A 13654-nucleotide genomic window follows, 5' to 3' on the forward strand; every position below is an offset into this window, starting at 1 on the left:
AAAATGGTCTGCCTTGCGCGAATGAGTTCTACCATAAAAAGCTAAAATTCCTCAGAATGTAACAGAACTTAAATCTTTCATAGGTTTAATTAATTATTACAACAAATTTATACCACATTTATCTTCAAATTATATCATTTATATAATTTATTAAGAAAAACGTGAAATTTTATGGGATGAAAACTGGATAAAGCATTTGAGCTGCAAAACATCTTTATTAGAAACCAACTTTTGAATATTTTGATCCAAAAAACCTATTTCAATAATTACGGATGCTTCTAGTTACGGATTGGGAGGGTGATGGCACATTGTAGATAGTGTTGAAAAGCCTATATGTTTCCATCGTTTTCCCTAGATACCGCACAATCGTACAATTCTACATTGGAAGCATAGCTTTAGTCTGCACCGTAAAAAATTTCATAAATATCTATATGGACAAACATTCAAAGTTTTTACGGATCATAAACCATTTTGATTTTTGGTAAATCAGGTAAACTCTATTATGGTTACTCGATTACAACGCTTTATTATGGAGCTATCTATTTATGATTTTGAAATATTTGAGCCGTCACATAAAATGGGCAATGCAGACTTTTGTTCGAGTTTCCTTTAAAACAGACAATTCAGATGAATATGGTTTGGAATATGTCAGAAGTATAAACTTTTCGGGGAAATGCCATGTATTAGCAAAATTGCAAAAACAAAAAATGATTTTCTACAAATGTTATTTTATTCATGAACAAAGGATGGCCAAATAATGTAGACAAAAATTTATGAATGTATTTTCCAACCAAAGGACCTGGAGATGGTAGAGGTTGCATGCTATATCAGGACCGAGTGGTGATTCCACTACAGCTACAAAAACATATTTAGGACTGCTCCATGCTAATCATAATGGTATGGTAAAAATGAAGCAGTTGGCTGAAAGCAGTGTATTGGTTCGGTATTAATGAGGCAATAGAAAAATTCGAAGTGTTGTGAGGCGTATAACCAAATGGCAGTTGTACCTAAACAGAAAATAGAGTCTAAATGGACACCAAGCACTAAGCCTTTCAGTAGAATACATATGGATTTCTTTCATTTTCTGGTCTACCTTTTGTTGATTGTGAAGGTTTCTCCAAATGGTTAGAAATTGAATGGATGAAAAGAGTACTGATTGTTCTAGTATTAACCAAATTGGTAGAGTTTTTGCTCGTTTTGGTTTACCTGACTGTTTAGTCTCCGACGAGGTCCACCTTTCAATTCTCAGGCATTTGTAGTTTTTAGAAAGCAAGGAATAAATGTATTGAAGAGTCCTCCATATAATCCTGCCAGTAACGGTCAGGCAGAGAGATTGGTTAGGACTACCAAGGAGGTATTAAAAAGTTTCTCATTGATCCTGAAATAATAATTTAATAGGAGGACCAAATCAATCTTTCTTATTCAACTATCGTAATACATGCTTACCAAATGAAGAAGAATTCCCATCAGAAAAAATCTTTACTTATAAACCAAAAACCATAATGGCTGATAAATCCAAAAAAATAACAAATACAAATTGTCTACACAAGCTGACCACAAACATGATGTTATTCTGTCTTTCAAAAAAGCAGATCTCGTTGATCCTTTGGACAAGCTGATTAGTGGTGACACAGTGTGGTACAAAAATCATAATCCACATAATCCTAAAGATGGTTAAAGCTATTTTTCTAAGACGTGTTTCGTCATATTTACAGGTATGTGGAAGCGTGCAAACCACTGCTCAGACCAAATTCGTCCGGCTAATGATCCGGAACCCTTTAACAGGCCAAACATCTCGCTTCCTACTACCAACTCACAGAACATGGCCCGATCAATTGACCCGCCGATACCGGTTGCGAACACCATTGGTTCACAGAAGAACTAAACGGTCGGCACCAAACGTAAACGAGAAGATACTCGGCCGGATATCGAACTCAACGATCGACAGTTAGACAAGTCAGATCCGAATTATGTTTATGATTAGAATTAAGGTGCTCTGAATTAATACCTTTGAAAAATGAATATCAATGTGTTCAAAGTTGAATTATATAAATTCTTCCGAAGGGGAGATGTTACATCAGTTTATTGTGTAGTTGAATTGACTACTTTCTATGTATTTACTTTATAGATCATATCAGTTCAAAGTGTAATGACATCAATCCACTTATGTAACGTAATGAAACGATTCTGAAGGACATAAAACCAATAAAAAACGAAGAGCAGGTCTTTTTCGCTTAATAACTCTCCCAAACTAGTCGTATAAAGTATGCCAAATACCCTATAATACAATACATTACAATTCTTTGAGTGTCAAAGACTTGACTTGACTTGATCTGAACTATAGTTTAACCGTTAGGAGAGAAAGGCCATAATGGCGGTAACATTAAAGCATTAAAGGGTGCTCATCTTATCCGGGTGACTATTTCATCCTGTCCTACCCTACTAAGTGTGAAGCATGCCCAAAACTATGTCAATCATTTTGTCATCTGTAAATGAATCAATTCGCTTTGACGCAGCCGTGTTGCCATCTATGGGGACGGACTGTGTGAAATCACTGTTTTTCAACATGGTGAAGTATAGGAAGCATATTTTAAAATGCTTTTAAAATGTTATTAACAGTGATGTTGAAAACTAACTACTGACATCCTATTGTTTAGCCCTCGGCAGATCTAACCAGGACGTCCTGGGCTATAATTTTTTTCATCTGCATTTCAATGAGGCAGGCGGCATGTCTATTAAAATTAAATTTCTAAAAAATTGAACTACTTTCGGATAAAATGTGTTTTAACGCTTCAATAAGCATTTTAAAATTGACGTCCTATATCCCTTGCTGGGTGAAATAAAAAGCATCCAAAGCCCCCATTTTGTTTCTCGCTTTCGTCAGGGCCTATACACATTAGCGTAAATAAGGGGGCTGAACAGCCCCCTAGAAAAAATTAGCCCCCAGTTTGATAAGTTAGTTAGCAGTGATATCAGTTTTCAACATATAGCATAATGAATTACCGAAAAGTTTGAAGACTAAAGAGTTATCTCCATATTCACTCTATCATACTTAATGAAATAAGTGGAAGAAAAATTAAGCATTTTTCTATTATCTATTTTGTGTATTATTTGATTGTTTCAAAACGGAGCGCTTATCTTGCCCCATTCGAGATAGATTACTCAAATCTAATAGCCCCTGCATATATTTTCTCTATTTTGAGCTTCTTTTAAAAAATTCTTCAACATTTTACCACCTCATTAAGTTATCTTAGTGGATAGCGTATCATGGCTATTGCGTCTAAGTGTAGTAGCGCTCGACTTTGTCCTGCACACTCAAAGGACAATATGTGACGGATCGTCGTTAAGTTGCCACCGGTAAGCAGTGGATATTTTTGCATATTTCAAAAATAATCTATGAATCCCATAATGGAAAAAATAATAATGCAAGCTTCCTCAAGGTATTCCGACGGAAATCCTCCAAGCATACCGTAGGGAATCTCCAGGGATTCTGTAGGAAATCCACCAGGGATTCCGGCGGGAATGTTCCAGAGATTTCGACGGGAATGTTCCAGGGATTCCAATGAGAATCTTCTAAGGATCCTCTATCCTCTAGGACCTACGACGGGAATGTTCCAGAGAGAATCCGATGGAAATGTTTTTCCATTGAGAATTTTCTAGAGATTAAGAACAGAATCCTCCGTGAATTCAGACACAAATTCCATAAAGTTCAACGTGGATATTCCAGGATTTCGTAAGCAGTGTTCCAGGGATGAAGAAGCAAATCGTCGAAGGATTCCAAGCAATCTGTCGAGGATTCTGAAGCAAATTGTCGAGGGACTCCGAATAATTCCTTCAGGGATTCCGAAAAGAATCTTCTAGCCATTCCGGAAAGAAACTTCCAGAGATGTTGAAGCAAATCGTTGAGGAACTCCGAAGCAAATCATCAAAGTATTTCGAAGCAAATCGTCGAACGATTCCGAAGCAATTCGTCGAGAGTTTCCGAAGTATATTGTCGAGGGAGTCCGAACTAAAGCTTCGAGGAATTTCGAAGCAAACCGTGGATGTTTTTCGAAGCGAATCGTTGAATGATTCTGAAACAATTTGTCGAGGGATGCCGAAGAAAATCGTCAAAGAGATTCCGAAGCAAATCATTGACGGATTCCGTGGCAAAACGTCGAGAGACTCCGAAGCAAATTATCAAAGGATTTGGAAGCAAATCGTTGAATGATTCCGAGGCAAAACGTCGAGAGACTCCGAATTAAATCCTCAAGGGACCGAAGGAAATCGGAAGTATTCTGAAACAAATCGTCAAGGAATCCCGAGGCAAATGTCTGCACGATTCCGAAACAAATCTTCGAACGAATCTGGAGGAATTCCGAAGCAAATCCTCTATGGATTATGAAGGGTATCCCCACAGATTTCCAAGGGTATTCCTCAACGATACTCAAAGGAATCCTGTGTGAATTTTTCTGGATTCCGGTTGGAATACTTAGATGATACTGAAAGGAATTCTTTAAAGATTCCAATGAGAATTCTTCTCGGATTCTGATGAGAATCCTACTCGGATGCTGATGGGAATTGTGGAGATTATTTATGATATGGTGAATATGGGAGATAACTCTTTTGTCTTCATACTTTTTCAGTAATCCATTATGCTATATGTTGAAAATTGATATCACAACTTTTCAAAACGTAGGGGGCCTATTTTTTTCTGGGGAGGGCTAAGCCCCCCTATCACCCCCTTATTTACGCCAATGCTTATAATTGATTAACGACCGCGATACTAGTCTGTTCGAATGCGTCGGTTTATTGATTTTCAAGTCAGAACCACACAGTTTTACTCAGAACAATTATGCCACTTAACTTGGCACATGGACATTAATTACAACCATGGGCATTACAAAACCTGTGACATCATTTTTAAACTAACATGAACGAACATTAAATTTCAACAATCAATCAAATCAATTGTAAAACCAAAATTACGTTATTCTTTTCTATACTTTAACTATTTGTACTCCTAATTGATTATTTTTGCAGTCTAATGGAGCCATAAAGATGTGCCAAACATTGCTTTTTGTTGACGAAACAATTCAATGAAAGTTAGAAGGTGCAATATTTGTTGCTGCTCCACAAGCATCATGGGCGGGAAAGAGTTAATCTGATACACCATATATTATCGTGCTAAATTTCTGTGATGTCACTCATGTATGCCATGTATGTATGCACGGCAGTTTTTACTTCGTGAACTATAAATGTGGTAATTTCACGGAGATACTTCTGCTAATCTCGATAATTAAAATGTACTACCCTTGATGGGTACAATTATCAACAAATGCTGCTGTTGGACGATGGAACAGCTGGAGGTATTTCACTGAGTTACTCCGAAGTGGCTAAGGCTTCGAACCATTTAACCGATTTGTTTAATTTTGAGTTAAAATTTTACTGTTCCTTCTTTCATATACGTTATATATTTATTTTTCTTCCAAAACTAAGCTTAAAATGGCCTCATCTTTAAAAAAACTGATAAAATAATAGGCTCTGTTCTAGAAATTAGAATATCAAAACCCACTTGTGTTGTCCCATCTTGCTATTTACTCGCCTAACAGTCTCGTTTCAGATTTTGAAACACTTTTGCACAAAAATAAATATAACTATGGTCAATATGATAGTTCCATAGCATAGTATACATATAAAGAATATTATACGAAATTTTCTGAACGATTGCAGGTTTTATCAATTTATTAGATTTTTTTTGTATTTCTCCATGTAAAACGAGTTTAAAAGATTGAAAAAACTGACATGAGACGCTTATGCGAATAGGAGCAGTATACATCTATTCAGCTTTATGCCTGACATGTCATAGCCTAACGAAACTATCAAATCCATACTTTCACCTTTAATACCATCATGAAAATGAGCATCTAAGTAAATTGATATTTGCATTTCCATATCAATTTAGTCAATTCAGATTGTACGAAGAATTTTTACTGTCAATCATCTGTACTCCAATTAATCTCAAACTTACCTCAGGTTTTATCGTTCGCTTCCGTGTTCTTCCTGGATCATGAATTACTGAGTGATTGCGCCACCTTGTAAAGTAATGAAATTTTTTATCACAATCCTTACACGCAAACCGAGGTTCCTCATGTCTAGTTATCTGCGAAAACCAAATAATTTGTATATTTTGCTTTATAACCATTTAAACCATACTCACTTTATGATGCTTTCTTTTATAAAGGGTATCGAACACAAGATTACATTCTGGACAGGGGAACTGTTGCAAGTAAAAAATATACAAATTTTTACACACATACATAAGCTCCAATTAGAACGTGAAACCGACCTGCCGCGGCTTTGACGCAGTATCTTCTTCTTTTATTTCTTTTTTAATCAACACTTTTCCATCTGGGGCTTCCTGAAACTTATAATCGCATGGTTCAACATTTTGTACATTATGATCTTCGAAGCCATCGATTGTGTCAATATCTTGATAATCAGTTGGTTCTTCTTTAATTTCCGTTTTGATGATTATGTTATCCATGTTTTCTGAAAAAAAAATGTGAGCATTAGTTCAACACATATGTCTCCATTTGTCTGATATTAGTTTAGGGAAATAGATTCTACTGTTTTCATGAACTGGCATCTACTTGGTATACAAAAAAGGCAAATGCTGTTCGACACCTTGGACATTGCTAACAATCATATGGTTTTCTGTAGCAATTTGATTACATGTGAAGTGAATCGAACATAAGCTTGTGGACCCGAATAATCATTTTGAAGCCCTTAAGTCTTTCGTCTTTGTAACTAAAAATAATGCGCATGTAATTCGTTGCCCAGGACAAGACTAAAGCGAGTAGCCGCCCAAGATTTATTTTTCGTCAAACCTATGTACCCCTATAGGGGTGCCAAAAGTGAGTGTTTCGTTGTAGAACTCCATTTTTACAGCATTTATAGTTCTTTCCCAACTAGACAAGCCTCTTTGAATGAAAGTGAATAAATAACTATTTTAGTTACAACTATGTACCTCGAAATACGTGTATTAGATAAACATGAAGAGGTGGAAGCCCACCCACGCAATCCAACACCAAATTCTCTTCTTTCATTAAATGGCGCTGGATTAGGTTGGTGGGCACAATTTAGCCCATCAGCGACGGTAGAAGTTAGTTTCGTCATTTTTAAATGTTGGTGTTGAATTGCTCAATGTATGTTTTTCATAATTTATAATGTAGTACGAAGCAAAGCAAGCCTTAGCTTTATCCCTTCGATTTAGGGTAATAAGTTGTAATAATCAGATGTTTTTTTAAATCTTTATTAATGTTAAGATGCGAGCTTTTCATACAATACTTGTATAAGCTCATATTTTTTGTATAAGATGAAGATAGGGCTCCGATACATGCGGGCCAAATAACAGTATTACGGTTTTGATTTTTTCAGGTAAGGTCTGACTTTTTTATGAACGCGCTTTCCTTCAAGTCCACGATCCCTAGTTGAAAGCGCCTTCTGCATCAGACTTTAGCAGGAACTAATAACCGGGACGTCGGAGTCCCGAAGAACCGATTTAAAATTCATGCAACCCAGATGAGCTAACGAGACCAGCACCGCCAGAGGCGCTAGTGTATTTTTACTCGCATTAATGGTAAATTTATTTTAAAGTGTATGGTGAGTGTAGACTTTTTTGACAAATCAATCTTGTTTATATTTTTGTTTCAATAATAAATATTTTAATTTTGGTTTCGCGAACTGTGTATTCCTCGGACAACACAGAAAACCGATTCGTTTGCAATCCGTGCCACATCCGAAGTGACCGTCTGCGGCCAAAAAGCGGTGGCCGGTCACGTATTATGAACCGTAAAAAAATTAAATAAAAAGTGTCGCTGGAAGAAAATGTGATGTGGCGGCTGGCGGCGGCTGCCGGACTCGGATGTTTGAAAATCGGAAGCGATACGCCGGAAATAAGCAAAAACCGGGTCTCAGCTAAACGTGGCTAAACACACCGTTGCTATTATTTACGGTTATTTAAGGGCAGGTCTTGTTCGAAACATCAAAAGCGAAGCGGATTTAATTCCTCCTGACGATCAAAATAAGTCCTTTCGGCTCGTTGACGAGAAGTGAATACGAATGTCTTGCGAATGAGAACAGTATTATACAGACAGACTTTTAGTCAAACTCAATGTTAAAAAGGTATGTAACTACGATAGGCATATTAATGCGTTTTCATTGTTGTAGGAGGACATTTTCGCCTCGAAATAGTTTGCACTAGGCACTCCTTCCTTTATAAACTGTATTTATTTTGTCTTTATTGGTGAGACTTTCAGCCCTAGGCTGGCTCGTCTCGTGACATAAACTGTATGATTGCTATGATGGATTCTTTATTAGCGCACCATTAAAAAGAACGAATAGAAGATAACCCACATTGAAGGTAACTGGGTTTGAATCCTGGCTCGAATTCTATAGGGTATTTCCGAATTCGCTATTGAACGCAGCATGAGGGTTTTTCACATAACAACTATGCGCGTTTCTTCACTGCAGCAGAATTATTTCATTCAATTGAAAAAAAATTCAAATATGAATGAAACACAGCTGAGAAAATCAGCGACTTTGTTCTATTCTGACTCAGATTCAAACTAATGTCGTGGCCGAGGTCGTGACAATGGTTTTATCTCGGTAGAGGTCACCTTTATATTGGTAAACTCTACGTTCATCACATGATGTCTATCTTATTCGAATTCTCAAGAGTTTACCTGAATATTCAGGTAGAATGTACGTGCACGATCGGTTCAGTGCATGATTATTATCGCTAGGTTTCTAGTGATTGTTCAGAAAAATTAAACTACTTGATTGGAATGCGGCCAGTATCTACCCTTCAAAGACAGTAAGCTGTTGAGACATATCAGATTAGACCGAAATGGATTAGACGTAGAATACTTAAGCCCCAAACACAATGTTCATATAATTTATGTCAAAATTTGCCGTTTCCGTAGCCGTTCCGCTTACATTGTTTCATGTAACAGCTTTTTATAGGAATTCCACTTGGAGTTGATGATGGGAATATAAAGAGGGGAATCAGACTGCCAAATTGGTGTCATTCCTTATACTAACTACATATTCATTTATTTTAACTCTTACAGATCCGAGCTCAATTCTAATCAAAGCTTTACCACCCACAGATATATCTGACAACGTCGAGCACATCGGACAATTCCGATATTGTGCGTAAAACAGACTGGACGGAGTACTGAAGCTGAATTCCTAGCCCGGTGGGATCTACATAAATACACGATGCATGCATAACCCATTATATAAGCATGAAACACACGATCTACTAATGAAGAATATATCATCAGATGTAGCACCGTTTGTCAGGTGTCAGGTGATTTCGTGTACGACAATGAAAAGGCCTCCAAGTCATCGGTTAACAAACCGAGGTCGTGGGATGCAGGGTGGCTACAAATCGACGGATATGCAGATTATGAAGTATAGCGTGGCTTTAGTTTCCTGTGAGATAATTTTGAAATTGCCAGCAAGGAAAACGGTAAATGTAAAATAAATAAAATAATGAATGCTCAAAAAGTACAATAAAAGTGTCATATGGCATATAATAATAGCAGAATAGTTTTGAGAAACTTATGTTGATACGGTTGGTGTCCTTGTCACATTTGGCGCTTGCGGTCCTATTCAGGGCATTGGACTACGCCCAGGACTGAACATGCATTCACTCGCTGAATTAAAACAGCTATTCGGAGGTAATTCTGCGCTTCCTCCTTTCACGCAATATCTTCATGTGCAGGCAAACATGTCAATAGCCGTTCATCAACGTGAAAGTAAGTCCCCAAGCAGCTTTACTTAGGCTGACAATGGGAAAGTGTACCGGGTTTGGTCCTACATATATGTCAAATCAAAACTGATTAAATTGCACTACCATACAAGTGAATAGGAATTGAGAGCCTATTATTGAAGTGCACATTTCAGCAGTATTTAAATGTAGATCCATAATGGCGCTAGGGAGGCACTTGGGAAAATGTTAGCGTGTAGTTATTGCTGCTATCAAGAATATCTCTGCGTCCGAAAATAAGTTATGTTTGATGGATGGGTAAAGTGGTTCAAAACGCTTATTTGTTCCTCTCTCATGTTTTAAGTTAAGTGTTCTCTGAAAAATTTGCTGAATTGGATGAAAACTAAGTTAACACAAGCTGCTTTAATGTTGTATGGAAATTAGTTTAAGGAAATTAAATGTTTCATGATACTGATTATAGTGCTTTACCATTAAGCGCTGGCAAAAGAGAACCCACATAACTCAAAGCAAAAGAAATACTTGGTTAATCTTTTCAATAATTAGATTAATTTAAACCGAGTTGAGAATCTTCGGGCATGTTCATTTAACTTATCACTGAAACTGGCAGTAAAGTATTTATAGTAGCCTAAATTTGCCAATATCATCTATCGCGCCAGGAGCAGCAATAAATATTGGTTGTTGAGTAGCTATGCGATTATCTCCAGGAAATCGCGACATGGATTGAAAACGATTACTAATTATTGGAACAATTAATTAGATGCGATTTTCGTTGAGTGGAAGCTTTTGAGTATTTATTTTAGTTTTGTCATACTTGTTCATGGGAAATTGTACAATCTCCAAATTGTCCACAAGTTTAGATCAAATAGTCTACCGAATCAACCACGGATTTCATGATTCTCCAGCTACTACAGTAACCCATTAATGTCCTCTGAGTATAATTGTTTTGCTTCAGGTTGGCATTAAAGCACAGGTTGTAAAGATTTCCAAATTGTACTGAAGTTTGAATCAAATCAATCACGACTTGCACGATGATCTCAACAACGATTGTGTTCACTTAGTATATAGAGTAGAGTTGGGAGAGTGAGCGTGGGGTAAGAGTACGTTTTCGATTTTTTGAACTTATAAAAAAAGAGCACTGCATCAGTTTGATAGGTATTCTGACTAACTATTGTCATATGTAGGGGTGATCAGGGCAATATGGGCCACCTAAGGAAATGTATTGGTTTTAATGTGTATATACGGGGCAAAATGAGCCACCATTAGGGGCAGTATGGGCCATCCAAAATGTTTTCTGAGAAAGAAAAGTGTTGTAATATGGATGAATATAGAACAGTTTGGAGTATTCTAGGTATAAAAAATGAGATTAATAAAACCGCACAACAGCGGACCGAACCGATTTGCCACTCTTCACCGATTGCACAGATACTTTTCAATGAATTATTGGCAGTGACTGATTTTCTACCCGCCACTGTCACATCCAGGCGCTATAGTATATGTGCAAAATAGCCAGCAAGAGTTAACCGCCAGAAATATGTATGGTGAAAGTCATCTAACGCGGGTTTTCTCAAAACTTTTCATAAAAAACTATTTGGTACCGATTATATAGGAAAGTGTCCGCTACCATCCCTACCAAATATTTTTTTGATGAAAGTGCTTAATTTTGAGAAATCGAACCATAGATTCCTTTCGCCATACTGATTTTAGAAAGTTAACTCCTAGTGTGCCGCTGTAAGCACGCTCAAAGCAGGCGATTCATTGGTTAAATACCCCGTTTCGATCTGACCTAGAAATCAAAATCGAAATAACATGGTGCAAATCCGGCCGGATTTATTAAGGGGGGTCCTGGGTCAGGCGCAGTCAAAAACGGGTCATTTTTATTTAAACCATTGATAAATGAACGACAGCGCCCAGAATGTTGATGCAAACGTGGTCAATCATCATAGACCAGCAGCAGACGTTAGTTTTGATACAATTGAATCACCAGGACATGGTTCCGGATGTTCCGAGAACCTTGTTCCCTGGGGTAGTGGACACTTTGATGTAAAACCCAGTCTTGCGACATATCAAACTTCATGGTTTTGGAAGACAACCTCGATAGATGAGTTTTTGAAAAGTTTTGGATACATTGGACACGGCCGGAAGTGTTCCCGGGAGCTTGATTCCCTCAAGAAAGTGGACAAATCTCGCCTAGCACCATAGGCGTAACTAGAGTCTCGGTCTAGGGGGGGCCATGGACCCAGCTGGTGGGATGTAATTTTCAAAGGCGATTTAAAGCACTGTGCGCATGGATTGCAGTCTAGAACTAACATAAAAAAATCGCGAGTAATACAATTGATTTTCAATGATGCTGTGATTGCTTCAAAACGCTGTGTCTGTGTCAACTTGTCTTCTCCATGTTACTAAATGTGGATAAGTGTGTAATCTAAGATTCAAGAATCTTCTTCGAATTATCTATAAATGAAATTCGATATGAGTATATTTCTAAAAGTTTTCAAGCATTTCCATGATTACTCAATGCATAAAGATCTCGATTTTTTTGAAACTTGAAATTTTTGAAATTCTTTAGATGTGGAATAAATTCCACGAAATTTTGTCATAATCAATATAAGTATTCATGCAATTCCAAAGTATGCTATGTGCTGAAATAGTTAAGTACCGATGAACACAAATTTGGAATCCTAAAGTCATTTATGAGTCATAAATTCCATGAGTCATAAAATTATGAGTCATAAATCAAATTCCAGAATAAAATAGGCACAAATAGGGTTTTTGTAGTTACTGACGTTAGGAAGAGGCTTTATTATGGTTTTCTGAATAGGTGAGAGATTTCTCTGCAAAAATCAAAGAGACTTGAGAAGCAACCAAATCGATCTGAATTGTGCTGCAAAAGAAATGTTTTCTGATACGAACTGGTTTCTAAATCTAATGTTTGTATCCTAAAAAACAAATTCTAACTAAAGCAGGCACAAAAGAGTTTTCCGATGATCCTTATGAAATCGCCAAAAAATTAAATGAAACAAGATCTTTTGAGGATTATAAAAATATTTCTTTAATGCAATCTCTGTTGTGAGTGCAAAGGTTGCCTAAGATTTGTCCTAATACTTTCAATGGAATGCGTTGTTGATTTTTCTGTCATTGTAACAAAGTTTTATAATTTTATATTTTTCTGTGACAGAATTATATAGCGAGAGCAAAAAGCTCCATAGGAATTGCATTGATTTTAGCTTAAAAATCAAGAAAATGTTCCCGGGGGTCCAACTTAAATATTTCGATGCTTTGCTGAACAAATGGTCATAGATGTGATAACGCAACAAAAAATATGTTTATAGAATTCATAATCAAAATTAAGAAATATGTAGGAAATATGTAAATGAAATAAAAACTGACTAATTTGGAATTACTTTTCAAAATTTTCTGGGGGGGGCCACAAGTAGGTCTGGAGGGGGCCAGGCCCCCCCCCGGCCCCCCCTTATTTACGCCAATGCCTAGCACCAAAACTCATCTTGCGACATATCAAACTCCATGGTTTTGAAAGACAAGCTCAATAGATGAGTTTTTAAGAGGTTTTGGACACATTGGCCACGTCCGGAAGTGTTCCCAGGAGCCTGGTTTCCTCAGCGAAGCAGACAAATTTCGATTAGCTCTGAAACCTATCTTGTGACAAATCAAACTCCAAGCAAAATAATGAAGTTTGATATGTCGCAAGATGTGTTTCAAAGCCAAACGAAATTTGATCACTTCACTGGAGAACCAGGCTCCTGAATACTTCTCGGACGTGGACGTGGACGTCCAAAATCTCTCAAAATTCATGTATTGTGCTTGTCTTTTAAAATAATAGAGTTTGACATGTCGCAAGATGGGTTTCGGTGCTAATCT

At 37.1% G+C, this 13654-nt stretch overlaps 1 protein-coding gene across 6 annotated transcripts in view; it reads right to left on the bottom strand.

The window, feature by feature from the left end:
- Positions 1 to 13654, bottom strand: part of LOC134227401 (zinc finger protein 99-like) — a 46422-nt gene that overhangs the window by 26910 nt on the left and 5858 nt on the right. For all 6 annotated transcript variants that reach the window (XM_062708834.1, XM_062708835.1, XM_062708831.1 and 3 more), the window contains 3 exons: positions 6329 to 6531; positions 6200 to 6259; positions 6011 to 6142 (listed from right to left, as the gene is read on the bottom strand). In XM_062708834.1, the coding sequence (XP_062564818.1) occupies positions 6011 to 6142; positions 6200 to 6259; positions 6329 to 6526 (390 nt within the window). In that variant the 5' untranslated portion in view covers positions 6527 to 6531. The remainder of the gene's footprint in view (positions 1 to 6010; positions 6143 to 6199; positions 6260 to 6328; positions 6532 to 13654) is intronic.

The sequence above is a fragment of the Armigeres subalbatus genome, chromosome 3 (assembly GCF_024139115.2).
Source record: "Armigeres subalbatus isolate Guangzhou_Male chromosome 3, GZ_Asu_2, whole genome shotgun sequence".
Taxonomy (NCBI): Eukaryota; Metazoa; Arthropoda; class Insecta; order Diptera; family Culicidae; genus Armigeres; species Armigeres subalbatus.